Source organism: Eptatretus burgeri, chromosome 4, assembly GCF_056783735.1.
Source record: "Eptatretus burgeri isolate ZD-2024b chromosome 4, Ebu_testis_v1, whole genome shotgun sequence".
NCBI lineage: Eukaryota > Metazoa > Chordata > Myxini > Myxiniformes > Myxinidae > Eptatretus > Eptatretus burgeri.
In genome coordinates this window covers 103,908,435-103,922,783 of record NC_140964.1, presented here as the reverse complement: position 1 = coordinate 103,922,783, position 14,349 = coordinate 103,908,435, and the positions used below count along the sequence as shown (strand labels likewise).

Sequence of the window (14,349 nt, the reverse complement as noted above, 5' to 3'; positions counted from 1 at the left end):
CAGTGACGAATCTTTGCACTTAAAACAATGTGTAACCAGGTGCTGTGAAAGAAAAAGAATTATATTCATGTACTCTCAATTATAACTGTTGCTGGTACTTTATAAATTTTATTTTTGTACTAAAGTCAAATTGGCTGTCAGTCATGTTTACATTTACCCAAGAGTCTTTTGACCAACATATTGATAAAAGGAATGTATTGCTTTGAAACAGGGTGACCTGGTTGATAACACTGCAAACTTTTGCCGTGATTGTGTCGTTCTCTCCCTCACACCCAAAGTGGACACGTATTGCAGTTTTGAGTTATTTTGCCTAATGCGTATCAGCTAATCCTGTAGTTGAGTTGCCAAATGTCTCCCCTCACATTCTTTGGAATGTCAAATTGTGTACAAGAGGAATTGCTTCGGGCTTCTGTTTCAGTGAAGTCCATTCGAAAGCTACAGAGAATCATTCAATGTTCTTCCTCTGCATATACGAAATTAAAGATTCTTTGGTATGCTGATCCAACTTGTGGAAATCGAGTTATTTTCCACCATCGTGCCAACTACGGTGAATCGAGCAAAATGGGAATTGGCTGACTCAGCAAAATGTGCCAGGTGTGGCAGAAAAAGAGATGGTAGAACACATCCCATCTGGTTGCCCGAAATCTCTCGCCAGGTATACTTGGTGACATAACTCGGTTTTGTGAGCGATTGTCGAGGTTACGAAGAGGCTATGCGATGAGGAAAATCGGACATAAAAGAGAAGACCAGTATCAATTTCATAAGGGAGGGTGAGGAACGTGAAGTTGAGTGATGTCAAGGGGTCAGAATGCATTTCAAAGCCAGGAATGTGTTTGGCAGGTAGATACAGATTTGGACAGAACGTTGAGGTTCCCATCTCATATTGCAGTCACGTAATGAAGACCTGATTTAATTATTTTGTCCGATGTAGTAAAAAGGGTAATCATTGTTGAGCTGACTGTACCAAGGAAGGGAATATGGAGTGGGCTTATGAAAAAGATGTGCAGGTATGAGGAGGTTGGAGAAGTGCATGATGACCATGGGTGGAAGTGGATTGTTGAGGTTTTGTGGCAAGGTCTCTACTGAAGTACTTCAAGATGATTGGAGAATCACCTAAACAGGTTAAGAATACCATGACAACTACAGGCAACAGCAGAAACAGCCTCATTGTGGATCTGCAGACAGAGGTAAGTGCAGAGTGAATCAATTCATATGTAAAGGCAGGTGTGGTGTGAACTCGGATGAGATTAGGGTCAATGATATCTGGTGGTGATTATGTAGGCCAGTGTCACTTGGTGGTGTTTGTGCTGCGCAGATGGGGCCACCTGTGAGTAGCTGTACTGAAGTAGGCCCCAAAACAGTGATGATCCACAGGTTCCAGCTGAGGAGAGCGACATTGATCAGTGTCCTGATACCGTATGTTATGTTATATGTAGTTTCATGCATCTGTGTTCTACTCACCTTGAGAATAGTTGACCACACTGTCAAGCTATATTCTGCTGAAGAATAGCAGAAGGCCAGTCAGATTTTCCGTGTCTGCACATTGGCACCTTGGGTGAGGCAGCCAGTTTTCTGATCAAGTTGTTTTTGTCTATCTCAGCAAGTTCTTTGTAAGTTGTTCTTTGAAAGTTATCGTATGGTTCAGTGTTTGGTATGGGTCAACATGTATCTAAGCAGCTGGAAGGTCTGGTGGCTTACTATTGCAAATTATGGAGTTTCAAACCAACTGCCAAAAAACAGTCTCAAGTCATCACTCAGGACTACTTTACAGTTCAAAACCCTGGTCCTGTAATTCCATCCAGATGCGATCTTCAACTTCTTGTGGCCAATGCTCTATAGTCTATACAGAGCGTCCATTCTGTCAAAGCAGTTTCTTTGGTTAGGGATACAATCCTCGACATATCACTGCAACAGAGCATATGTAATCTGCATACATTAAGCATTTGAAGTCATGTTGGAAAAGTCATTTGTGAAAAAGAAGAAATATCGTCTTTTGGTGTTTGGCTCTTCAATGAGTTGAAATATCGAAATGAAAAAGATAGCGGCAGCACATTTCCTACAACAATACATTGGAAAAGGATGTCCCATCTTGGATGTAAGGCAACTATTTGCCAGGTCAGGGTCAGGTAAGGCAGCAGGCAGGGGAGAGCAGCACATCGCTGTGTTCACTTTCCGCCAGTACTCTAGGGGCCTGTCTGGCCATCCCCCAGGCAGATGTCTGGCCCATCCCCATCTCCTTAAAATGCAAATGAACCTGCTGCAACCACGAGGCACATGGTCGGCCGATTAGCCTCCTCCACTCACGAGGCTCCCTCGCTGAGAGAATCTGGTGAGCAGGATCAGTGTCAGAAAAACGAGCCACATGTCCGTACAGCCACAGCTGACGCTCACGGACTATGCAGGTAACAAATCTCATTAGAGTCTGTCTGAGCAACCACTCGTTGGACACAAAGTCTGACCAGCAATAGCCAAGCATTCTCCAAAGAAACCTGGTACCAAAGGAATTAAGTCTCAATCTCAGATCCCTGGTCAGAGTCCAGGTCTCACATCCATAGAGCAAGACTGGAAGTACCAAGGACCTGAAGACTCGGACTTTCGTCCTCCTGCACAGGTACCAACAGAGCCACACCCCTTGATCCAGTGAATTCCATGACTCTCCAGGCCTGACCCAGATGTCTACCGACTTCTGGCTCAAAACCAGCAGAGATATGGATATCACTGCTAAGGAAAGTGAATCTCTCCGTGACCTCAACATCCCCACCACAAACAGGCACAGACACAGGACAGCAGCATCCAAGATATCATTGAAAGCCTGGATCTGAGTTTTGACCCAGGAAACCCGTAATCCCAGCGGCTCAGACTCCTCATTCAGCACCTCAAGGTCTCCCAAACGGATATCCCGAGTCTCCGCAAAGATGACTACATCATCTGCAAAAACAAGGTCAGAGATCTTGACATTCGCAAACGATGCACCGCAGCTTGATCTATCTGACATCCTCCTCAGAATCCAGTCCATACTAGCAATGAAAAGTGTGGGGGCCAGGACACAACCCTGATGCACTCCAGTAAGAACTAGAAGCAAGTTGAAGATGGTGTCATCACATCTCACAGCACTCTGAGTACCAGAATATAGTTCGGACATCAGATTGATCAGTTTTGGTGGCAACCCCCCCCCCACCCCCAAAGGACCAAGAATTATCCAGAGGGCATCCCGATTCATTGAATTGAATGATTTGCAGAGATCAACATAGGCTGCAAGCAGACCCTGCCGAAACTCTCGTCTGCGTTCAGTGAGGATCCGAAAGGCAATGATACACTCAATCGTTGACCTCTTTGGTGTAAAGCCTGACTGTTCTGGGTGCTGGTGCTCAAGCAGATAGTGGTGAACACTGTCATGAATTATCCGAGGAAAGACCTTGTCCAGCACTTAGAGCAGTGTCACTCCTCGGTAGTTGTTGAAGGCCTGGTTATCACCCTTCCCTTTCCAGAGATGGACAACAAGACCCCTCTTCCAGTCAGTTGGGATGATGCCTGTGTTCCACGCAGAGCACAGAACTGCATGCAACGCCATGAGTACAGCATTTCCACCAGCCTTGAGAAGTTCAGCATGGATGCCACAGATCCCATGAGCTTTACCCTATTTAAACCAGTTCACCACAGCCTATGTTTCCACAAACGAAGATGGATCAGAGTTGATTGGAGGATCAGCAATAGGGATCGAAACACCCCTGACATCCAACACAGCAGCTGGTGGATCAGCCTGGTGCAGCTGCTCAAAGCAACTGGCCCAGCAGGCCTTCACTTCGGACTCCTCTGTCAAGAGCCCAACACTCTCCACTCTAACTGCAGTACACCGAGGAGAGGGCTTTGATGAATGCAATGCACACAAATTCCCCTGTAAGCAGGACGAGAATCACTTGACCACAACCGGCCCAGCAGGCCTTCACCTCAGACTCCTCTGTCAAGAGCCCACCACTCTCCACTTCAACTGCAGTACACCGAGGAGAGGGCTTTGATGAACGCAATGCACAAATTCCCCTGTAAGCAGGACGAGAATCACTTGACCACAGGTGATGCTCTACCCCCTCACAGATTCCTCACACAAAGGCCTCCTCATCCACCGTCAGCACACGTATTATTTTACACCTCAACTCCCTGAACAACTCAGCTCTGCCTTTAACCTGGCCCTGTGACTGGTCAATGGTATCCAGTATTCCTTGAGACAAAATTCTTCACCCTCTGGTGAGTTCTCAAATGTCCACTGGCCACTGGCAACATCAAGGATGGTGGTCTTGAAGGCACTCCACAACTCTTCAGCATTTCCCAAAGCACACAGACCACACCCCTCCCACAACACCCTCCCCCGCCACCCAAACCCCCCCCCACTCAGCCTGTTCACAAACTCCGAAGCTACCCTCTAATCCTTGAGCTTGCCCACATCCAGCCTCGGCTCGGATGGTACCATTCTCCCAGATTTAATCTGCAACTTCAGAGTTGCTACAACAAGCCTGTGGTCGGTATTGAGGAACCGAGTACTTCGGTAGACCCTGCAGTTTTGGATCATCCTCCAGCGACCATCAATGAGCACATGGTCAATTTCCTTTGCCACATCACCAGCGTTGGAATACCAAGTCCAGCGATGAGCATGTGGGCGCTGAAACCATGAACCAGCCACCCTCAGACCATGACTTATTGCAAAGTCAAGGAACTTGGTGCTATTCTGGTTCACAATTGCAGTCCCATGGGGACCAACACATGTCTAAGTTCTAGTCAGTTCTCGTCGATGCATTGAAATCCCCCAAGTTTAGAAGAGTATCTTGCCTGGGGCACTGATCAACCACAGACTCGAATGTGGCATAGAATACGTCCTTCGCGGTGAGATCACTTGCCTCAGTCGACGCATTTTCAGAGACCAGGGAAACGACACCCAAGGAGTGATGAAGCATTCGTCTCATAATACGCTCATTGACCGGTGTTACCTCAATTATCATTGGAGTCAGCTTATTGGACACAGCTTCAGCAACTCCTTGGGCATGGTTACCATCAGAACGACAAGACCAATAGTAGGTGTAACCACCCGCCATGATCTCACCACAATCCGGTTTCTGAACCTCAGTGACGGTGCAATAGTGATGTTCAAATTCTTGAGCTCTGATAACAGAGACAGGTTATCATCCTCTCTTCAGGATAGGACATTCCAGGCACCCACCCAAAGGGACCATTTCAGGTGAACCCAAAGAGACACCATCTAGTAGACGACACCTCAGCACGACCCTGACACACACTACCGCAATCTGACCCAAGAAGGTTTTGCCCCAATGCCGTCATATGGTGAGCTGCCCTGTGAAGGGCAACTGCACAGGAGGTACTCCCACAGAGTGGGTTTTCAATTTTCTTTGCGTTTTTCTTGTGTTTTGCGGAGTGAAGGGTTTCACGGTGGCCGGAGTGTAAAGCTTGCCACCAACCTCCTTAAAAAAAAACTGACGGAACTGCAGGACGATGTCCGCAGACACCGTGGGGCACTGGATATGGATGGCCGTTGGCTCACAAGGAGCTCCTCCACCCTTTGACAAGTTATCATTAATCTTGCTAGGTGTCCATATCCGTACACCCTCCTCACCAGAAAACATGGTGGGGGAGACAGTTTAGTCACCGACAACCAGACCATGAAACAGGTTAGTACAGGTTTACATGATACCTGTAGCAAGTCACAGATCTAATCTGGTCAAACCTCTAATCTAACTATTTGTCTTGCATGAAAAATCTGCATTTTATATCCCAAAATGCAAAGTAAGTTGTTATAAGTGGTTGTGACGTATGTTGAAGACAATCTGAATGAAATACACACATGATATGGATAAAGAGATGGAGTAGTTGCAAGGTTTTGCCAAAGTGCAAAGCACAATCAAAATAAACAATTTAATGGCTGTTGGACTCAAATTTTGGGAGGAACGTTACCTATCATCATGGGCGGTGATGCGATGTCCCTCAACGATTCGGGATGGAGTGTAGGAGACAATACCTAATTCTTCTAGCTGCTCCAGAAAATGACTCTCTGTGGTTGGAATATAGTGAAAAACTCATTACTTTCCTCATTCTCTTAGAAAATAAAACTGATGAACTTACAATTAAAAATTAAAATTACTGCATTAGATCATCAGATTTTTATACCTTACATCCTTTCACACAGAAATGTATCCTGAAGAAGCAAATAACTTGAGACTTTTTAATCCTGTGGATGCTACAATATCCGAGTCTACGATTGGCTGTGTGATGTTCCTCATTCTCAACATGAACATATGGCTGGTCATAAAATTCATTAATCACATTTTAATAAAATAACAAAGTTTATAATTCCTTTTTTTCACATCATCAAAAAGCAATGAGGTGCAGTTCTCAGTTTCATATTCTTAAAAGGTTCTTATTTACAGTGGTTGGTGTCAAGGATGTTAACAGCATTAATACGGCAGCTTCCAAAGTTATTTCACCTGTTTATAAGCTGAAGATTCCCATGTCATAAAAAATAATTTGCATTTTGTCATACTTTTGTTTGCTGCTGTGCATTTGTTGTTGGCCATTGTAGGAAAAATGTTCATAATTTTATAGCAAGGTAGATCCAACATTCACTCACACACTCAACTTAAATATTAAATGCTATTCTGGATATAATCTGGACCTGAACTCCAGCTTGCGAAATGCCAAAGTTCAAATGATATTCTCAAGAGCAAAACAATGAAATACAGGACTCATATATTTTGGGTCACAGAACATGACATGTTATTCCAAAGATTATTGTTATGATTTTAAGACCTTTCCATCCAAACGATAGAATGGCAAGAATTTAATGAAATGAAGGGTTGAATGAAAAAATGAAATCAATCTTTTGTTCATGATAGTGTCAAAATGTTTGAAGAACCAAAAAGGACGTTGCAAATAGCTGGGCATTGCTGCTCAGTAACATGATGGATGGAAATGATGTAAAACCAGACTTTGGCAACTTTGCAACAAATATTAATTTTTGATTTTATATACAGTAATATCAACATCACAATGCAGCAATAAAATCTGCATAATCCTTTGGATTAGAGGGCCTGAAAGCTTCAAATAACAAAGTTTAGCAATAACTTTGATAACCAAGACAATTGAAATAATATTTTCGTTTTGCTCTTGATAATCATTTGAACTTTCCCATTTCAAGTTTGGTTCAAGACATTATTTATTTCCCACTTTCCTTTTTCTGCTAACGACCACCTTCAACCTCCCCCACTTCCCACCATCCCCGTGTGCATAGTTTAATGATTATAGGTCTAGTGAGACCAACCCGGCCACAATATCTTGGTCACTTAATTTTTCTCATAATGCAAGATATGCAATCTTCTTAGCTCAAAGGATATTTTGGACAGGATAGTTAGAAGCATGAAGGAACCGTATTTTGGTGTGCAAGTCAAATTGGATAATTTACCCATTTTTATTTCTTTCATTCATAGATAAGTCGATTTGGAGTACAAGACAAGACAGATAAACTACGGTAGTTAGCCAAACGGTTGATGTTAACTCACAATAATAGGCGTGTTATAGTTTAAGTAGTGGGGCAACTTAGCTAAATATAGCATAACAATTGTGCATTTTGTGAGGAAAGCACCACATTTGGCCCACTAGTAGCCTATCATATTATGAACAGATTTGGATATTGGGCCATCTCAAATTCAGCCGCTGATGGCAGTGGCAGCCATTTTCCACTGCCATCAAAAATTTTGAGCCTTAATGTTTGAAAAACATTAATAATAAAAAATGAATAAATGAATGAATAAAAATGAATGAATGAATAAAATGAATTAATATGAATTAATCTTAATGAATAAAAAAATTTGAGCTTGGCCCCCTTAATGAAAAAGCAAAGAAAGAAGATAGGAAAAATGTAATAATTGAATGAAATATATACGAACGATTCGTGACTTGAATTATTGCAAGTTGATACAAGGTGGAAACACTGGGTGTTCCAAAAAGGTGGTGTGGCAGAAAAAGTAGGAGGCATGGCAATTGTACAGAGGAAAGGGACAGCAACACAAAAGGGTGACAAGTATAAGCTACATGGGTGTTAGGAACAGAGTGAAGAAGAGGAGGAGGGACAGGAACAGAGTTCAACAAAGCCGACCTCATTTGGCCGACCTCGGAAGGAAGACAGGCTGAGTCAACCCCCCTGATGTTAATTCAGTGGCCAGCGGGGCTCGAACTCAGGACCCCGAGGATCCCAAGCCACCATCCTAACCACTAAGCCAACAAACACCAGGCTTTAGGCTGAGCACCATCAACACAGTTAGAAATAGATCGCTTAGCAAAGAAGCAGGAAAACCAGATGAGCTGAGGTTGAATATCATATTGTTGTGGAAATGGCCCTAGTGGGGTAAAACGGTTTAGTGTCATGTTAGTTATTTCTCAGTATAATCGTGACATACTATTTGTGCAATAGATATGCGTTGCGTATGTAAATAGATGGTTCGTCAACCCTGCAGGCCAGTTTATGTCTAGAAAAACCACCATTCCGTAAAACCAATTTTATGTCCTTTCCTTTCCTACATCTTTAAATGTTCTTTTTTAAGCACACACACCTTACAGCGTGAGACTGGTGGGAGTATGAAATTGGTGCTGTTTTAAGGCATTCGGTTTGTCTCAGATGACTCCTGCCGATTCCGTTGCAACTCAAGGAGTGACCGCTTCAACAAAGTAATCCCACCCACCACAAATGGAAAAAAGAGAGAGAGGAGCCAGAAGGGATAAAAGAGGAAGCTGCAAGCGATCAAAGAGAGAAGGCTGGATTCATTTTTCTCTCTGGCCATAGAACTTGCCCTACAGTGGAGTTTAATTGCCAAACTGAGTTGTGCCACACAGACAAGATAAGCCACGTCTGTCTCTCTAACGATGGCCATGCAAGGGGATATAACTGACACCAGACACCTGCACAGCAAGATCTACCTTGGGGCTCGCCTGGCTAACTCTCCTCATTGTCTTGTCAAACCTTATGTACAGTATGTCTCCTGTGGTGTGCATGAAGGCCCTTATAAGCTAGTTGGATGAGATATCTCATTTGTTTGCTTGGCTTATATCGAGGGCGCATATTCGGTCGAGGGTATAGGGTTTGTATTATCGTTTCATTATTTATGACCTTTACCACCGAAGGTGAAGGAGGTTATGTTTTTACCCCTTTCTGTCTGTCTGTCTGTGTGCAAGACATCATAAAAAAAAGTTATGGACAGATTCGGGTGAAAATTGGTCGGCAGGTTGGTTGTATGATATTGAAGAATTGATTCATTTTTAGCGAAGATCCGAATCCGTATGCGAGAGTTTGTTAAAGTGATTCTTCACCATTGAGAGATGGGGCTATACATGTGTGTATATATATATATATATATATATATATATATATATATATATATATATATATATATATATATATATATATATATATATATATATATATATATATATCACAATATCTCAAAAAGTTGCAGACGGATTCAAATGAAACTTGGTGGAACGGTTGGGTGTGTGACCATGACAAATTGATTTGATTTTGGTGAAGATCCGAATCCGGATCTGGATATGAGAATTATTCAATTTTAAAAGGGATTCTTCATGATTGAGAGATAAGGTAAAAAACAATCACAGTTGTGGAAAAAAATATTGGCACCCTTGCACTTTTTTCAAATAACTCACAATTTTTGATAAAAAATAAGTTGAAATTGATGAAAGTATTTGGTCTCCACAATTCTTTATTTCACTGTTAATATAACAGAACCTTTGTTTTTGATTCAGTACTTAATATATCCTATTAAATCAGAAAATAAAAAGAAATGGCACTGAAAAAATATGGACACCCTCGACTTAATATTTGGCAGCACAGCCTTTGAACAAAATACCTGCAGTCAAGCACTTCCAGCAGCAATGACTGAGCTTCCTACACCTCTCCACTGGTAGTTTGGCCCACTCTTCTTATTTTTGTATACATTGTCGAGGCCCGTATGAGAGCGAACACACAACGCACAGCAAGGGCATGAGACAAGAGGGGTGGGAGAGGGAGGAACAAAACAGTGGAGAACAGAGGCATTAGGTGATCTTTGGAAGGGAGAGGGATGGGGTGGAGAACACGGGGTATACAAGATGGACATTACAGAGACTTTCAGGAAGGAGAGCAGGGAATTTGAAGGAGGTGGGTTTGGGGTGGATTAATGGGGGTAGAAAAGATCGAGGTTTCAGATGGGGGGAGATAAGAGGTAACAGCTGATTTGAAGGCCTGGTGGGAAGAATGGGATTGAAGAGAGTGTGGGAGTTTATTAAACGAGGAATGAAAGAGTGAAGGTGAGCAGTGATTCGTGATTTTGGTAGTTTAACCAGAAGGGGGTTGTTGGCAGACCTTGAGCGCCCTGCGGAAATATGGTCGGGACATATCACAAAAAGAGTGAGGGGGATGGGAGACCGGAAAGGAGACGGTAGAAGACGGTAGAAGACAGAAAGACCACCGACCACCTGCAGTGAGAGAGTGAAAGGCTCAAAGACTGAGCCTCATCGTGGGAGATTCCAATTATCCTAAGTGCCTTGGTTCCCACAGCGTGAAGCCAAGAAAGGTGAGAAGCCGGAGCATCAGCCAAAGGGGAGAGCAGTACTCCATCAGGCTGCGGACGAAAGCTTTGCATGTGGTCAGGAGTTCAGGTGGGCCGAAGAAGGTCTTTGCACGACGGAAGATGCCCAGTCGGAGGCTGGCTTTGGAGGCCAGGTTGGAAATGTGGCTTTCCCAGGAAAGATCATGGTAAATAGTGAGACCCAGAAGCTTGAATGAAAGGACTTCTTCCAGAGGATTGTTGAGAAAGTAGATTGGGGGGGGGGGGTGGGGGTGTTTCTAAACGGTCCTTTCGGAGATACAGAGAGAGTGTGAGATTTCTCAGGATTGAAAGACATGTTCCACGTGTTGGACCAGTTTGTGATTTTATTCAGATCTGCAGAGAGAGAAGAAGCTGCTGCTTGCCGGTCTGAGGGATGACAGATGGTACGACAGAGGGTGGAGTAATCAGCAAAGAGATAAAGAGGATTTTCCAGAGCTGAAGAGATCATTGATGAAAACCACAAAAAGTACAGGGCCCAGAACACTGCCTTGAGGAACTCCAGCCTGGACAGGAATAGGGGATGAGAGAACTCCATTTAGGCCCACACGTTGGCTGCGACAGGAGAGGAAGTCTGTGAGCCATGAGTGGTGATGGCTTTGGATACCAGAGGAAGAGAGTTTGGTGAGCAGGGCAGGGTGCCAGACCGTGTCAAAAGCACACGATATGTCTCGGGATATGGCTCTCATTTCATGTCTGGAATTGAGTACCTCAATCCATTGTTGGGAGAGCAGAAGCAGAATATCCAGGGTAGAGTGACCTGGTCTGAAACCAAATTGATGATCAAAAATCAGGCCATTGGAGAAGAGGAAGGCTTTAATGTCTGAAGCAATGATGAATTCCATAACGTTGCTGATTATTGGGAGAAGGCTGATTGGTCTATTGTTGCAGAGATCTGTTTTTGCACCCTTTTTATGCAGGGTGGTAATGTTTGCTGATTTCCAAGCAGATGGCAGATGACCTTGAGCAAATGAGATAGTGAATACAACAGAGAGAGGGTGAGCAAGAACAGAGGAGCAGGTTTTTAGGAAACTGCTCCGGGAAACTTATTTTTAGGAAACATCTTGTGCAAACTGCTCCAGTTCTTCTCCCAACTGCTGTTTTCAGATCTCCCCACAGGTGTTCAATGGGATTTAGATCTGGACTCATTGCTGGCCACTTCAGAACAGTCCAGCGTTTTGTCTTGAACCATTCCTCGGTGCTTTTTGCAGTGTGTTTGGGGTCATTGTCCTGCTGCAAGACCCATAACCTTCGACGGAGGCCCAGCTTTTTGACACTGGGTTGAACATTGCGCTCCAAAATCCCTTGACAATCCCCTCATTTAATGATGTCATGCATATGTTCAAGGCAGCCAGTGCCAGAGGCAGCCAGTCTCACATCAACCCAAACACATCGCTGAACCTCCTCCATATTTGATTGTCAGGAAGGTGTTCTTTTCTTTGAAGGCTTCATTTTGTCTTGTATAACCACTTATAGCCTTGAGATTGTCCATGGCTATAATCTTGTGTCTGACCTCAGATAATTCTCTGGTTTTCTTTCTTTTCTCCATTCAAACTGGTTGATTGAGTGATTTTTACATTGCAGGCACCTGCAACTCACCACAGGCGAGTTCAATTCCAAAGTAAAAGGAGCATAACCTGCTTGAAATCAACTTCTAAAAGGTGTCAATAATATTGTCCAGGCCATTTTCGGATTTCTGTGCGGAATAAGCTCAGATTTAGTAATTTTTTCAGCTTTTTTTTGTTTTGTTCTACAGCAAACCAAAGAAATACATATGTGGATACTAAAAAAGATCTTTTAATTTCAACAATTTTCTGGAAGAAATTGTGCATTATTTGAAAAAAAGTGCAAGGGTGCCAATATTTTTGGCCACAACTGTATATAGTATGATATTTTAAAAAATGTATTGGGCCCGATATGTTCTCGTGGATCAGGCATTATGTGGCGGAGGTATGCGCTCTACCGAGTGCTCTTCTAGTTGCTACTGTGATTGCTTCGTGTCATCCATCCCCCATGCTATTTGCTTGTATAAATGCACTTGGTCTCGGGGTGGTCTGCTTGTTCTGGCTGCTTTGTTTGGTGGTTTAGGCTGGTTGCAGGTTGATGGTAAAGTGGTTCAAACTCCTTTAGACCAAACGGATGACCTAGTGATTTGCTTGGCCAAATTAGATAAGTCGGCACTTCACACGGTTAATTCCACGGTCCCACAAGCATTGTATTGTGGCAAACAGGCCTGGGAACTTGTTCAGGACCATGGACTTGGCTGGCGGTTGCAGTAGTTTTGACACAACCTGCAGGACTCAAACCGGACAATACATTGGGAGCTTCGCTCGGATCCCTTTGTGCAAAACGATGTCAAAGGCTTTGGCAATTTCCAGTGAAACAGCATTACTTTCTACGAAGTGCTCGAAGGCTGAAGACCATTCATTGGCAATGTCGGCTAAGAGGTCACCAGTGGACCTGGCTTTGCAGAAGCCATGTTGGTGGTCATTGAGGAAAGAGAGCAGGATTTGAGGTCAAGCTGATTGGACAGTAATTGGAGGGATTAGAAGTCTCCCTATTTTTGGGACAGGGCCAACATTGGCAAGCTTCCAGGAGCTTAGGTAAGTACTGGTACAGTCTGAGAGGTTGTAAAGCTTGGAGAAAATAGGATCAAGTTCAGGAGTGCAGAATTTAAGGACAACAGCAGGAATGTCACTTGGACCATTGGCTTTGTTGGCAACAAGGGAGAGCAGGGTCTGGCAAACTTTGCAAGCAGAAAATTTGATGACAGGCATAATGGAATTGGATTAAGGAAATGCAGGATGAGTTCCATTGGAGTCATCCAGAGTATAATTAGATGCAAACTGAAGCAAATGTGTTGGCTTTGGGTTTAGGAGAGCTGGAGATGGAGCCATCAGGGCTGTAGAGAGTAGGAAAAGATGATTCCCAGAAGTTTGTGGAGATGCACTTGGCAAAAGATAAGTAAGCATGACTCCAGCTGGGGAGAGAGGAGAGCTTGTAAATGGTCTGCTGGTAAAAGACGGCTTTGGCTGTGGAGATGATGCACTCGCAGTTGCATGCAGCCACATAAGAACGATGACTATGATCTGGAGGTGAAGCTTTCCAGGCTTTGAAGAGGTGATTTTTCAAGGTGACAGAAGAAACACAATGATGAGAGAACCACTTGGGGAAGAGAGGGGGGGGGGGGGGTTAGGAATGAGGCTTTTCCTCATTTGTACAAGTGGAGTAGGTGAAGAGACATGCACTACATGGTCAAACATATGCGGACACAAACTTGTCCAACATCTCATTCCGAAACCATCTTATATATTATTTCCGAGTTTGTGTTTTCGTGTCGCACTATCTTCGACTTTGTTCTGCGCTCGAGTAACGTGATATTCGGCTTACATTATCTCAAAGACCATATGAGGTGCATGGTACAAAAAAAGTAAATAAAATGGTTCTGAAACAGTGAAATCGTATTTCACTGACTACATTAAAGTAAAATTACTACTGATACTCTGCATCAGTTCCTTTCTCAAACACACCCACCCCAACATGTCGCGCAGAGCGCGGGTTATGCTTGTGGGCATTAATATGGAGTTGGTCCCTTCTTTGCTGCTATGTGTCCACTCTTCCGGGAAGGCTTTCCACTAGATGTTGGAACATTGCTGTGGGGATTTGCTTCCATTCAGCCACGAGCATTCGTGAG

The 14,349-nt window shown here is 43.7% G+C and overlaps 1 protein-coding gene across 4 annotated transcripts in view; it reads right to left on the bottom strand.

Moving 5' to 3' along the window:
• The window catches only part of LOC147028807 (NEDD4-binding protein 1-like), a 96,963-nt gene that overhangs the window by 26,978 nt on the left and 55,636 nt on the right, over window positions 1-14,349 (bottom strand). For 2 of the 4 annotated variants that reach the window (XM_085879530.1, XM_085879531.1), the window contains exon 5: window positions 5,959-6,055. The exons of the other annotated variants lie outside the window; for them this stretch is intronic. In XM_085879530.1, coding sequence (XP_085735656.1) covers window positions 5,959-6,055 — 97 coding nt within the window. The remainder of the gene's footprint in view (window positions 1-5,958; window positions 6,056-14,349) is intronic. 4 annotated transcript variants of the gene reach the window in all.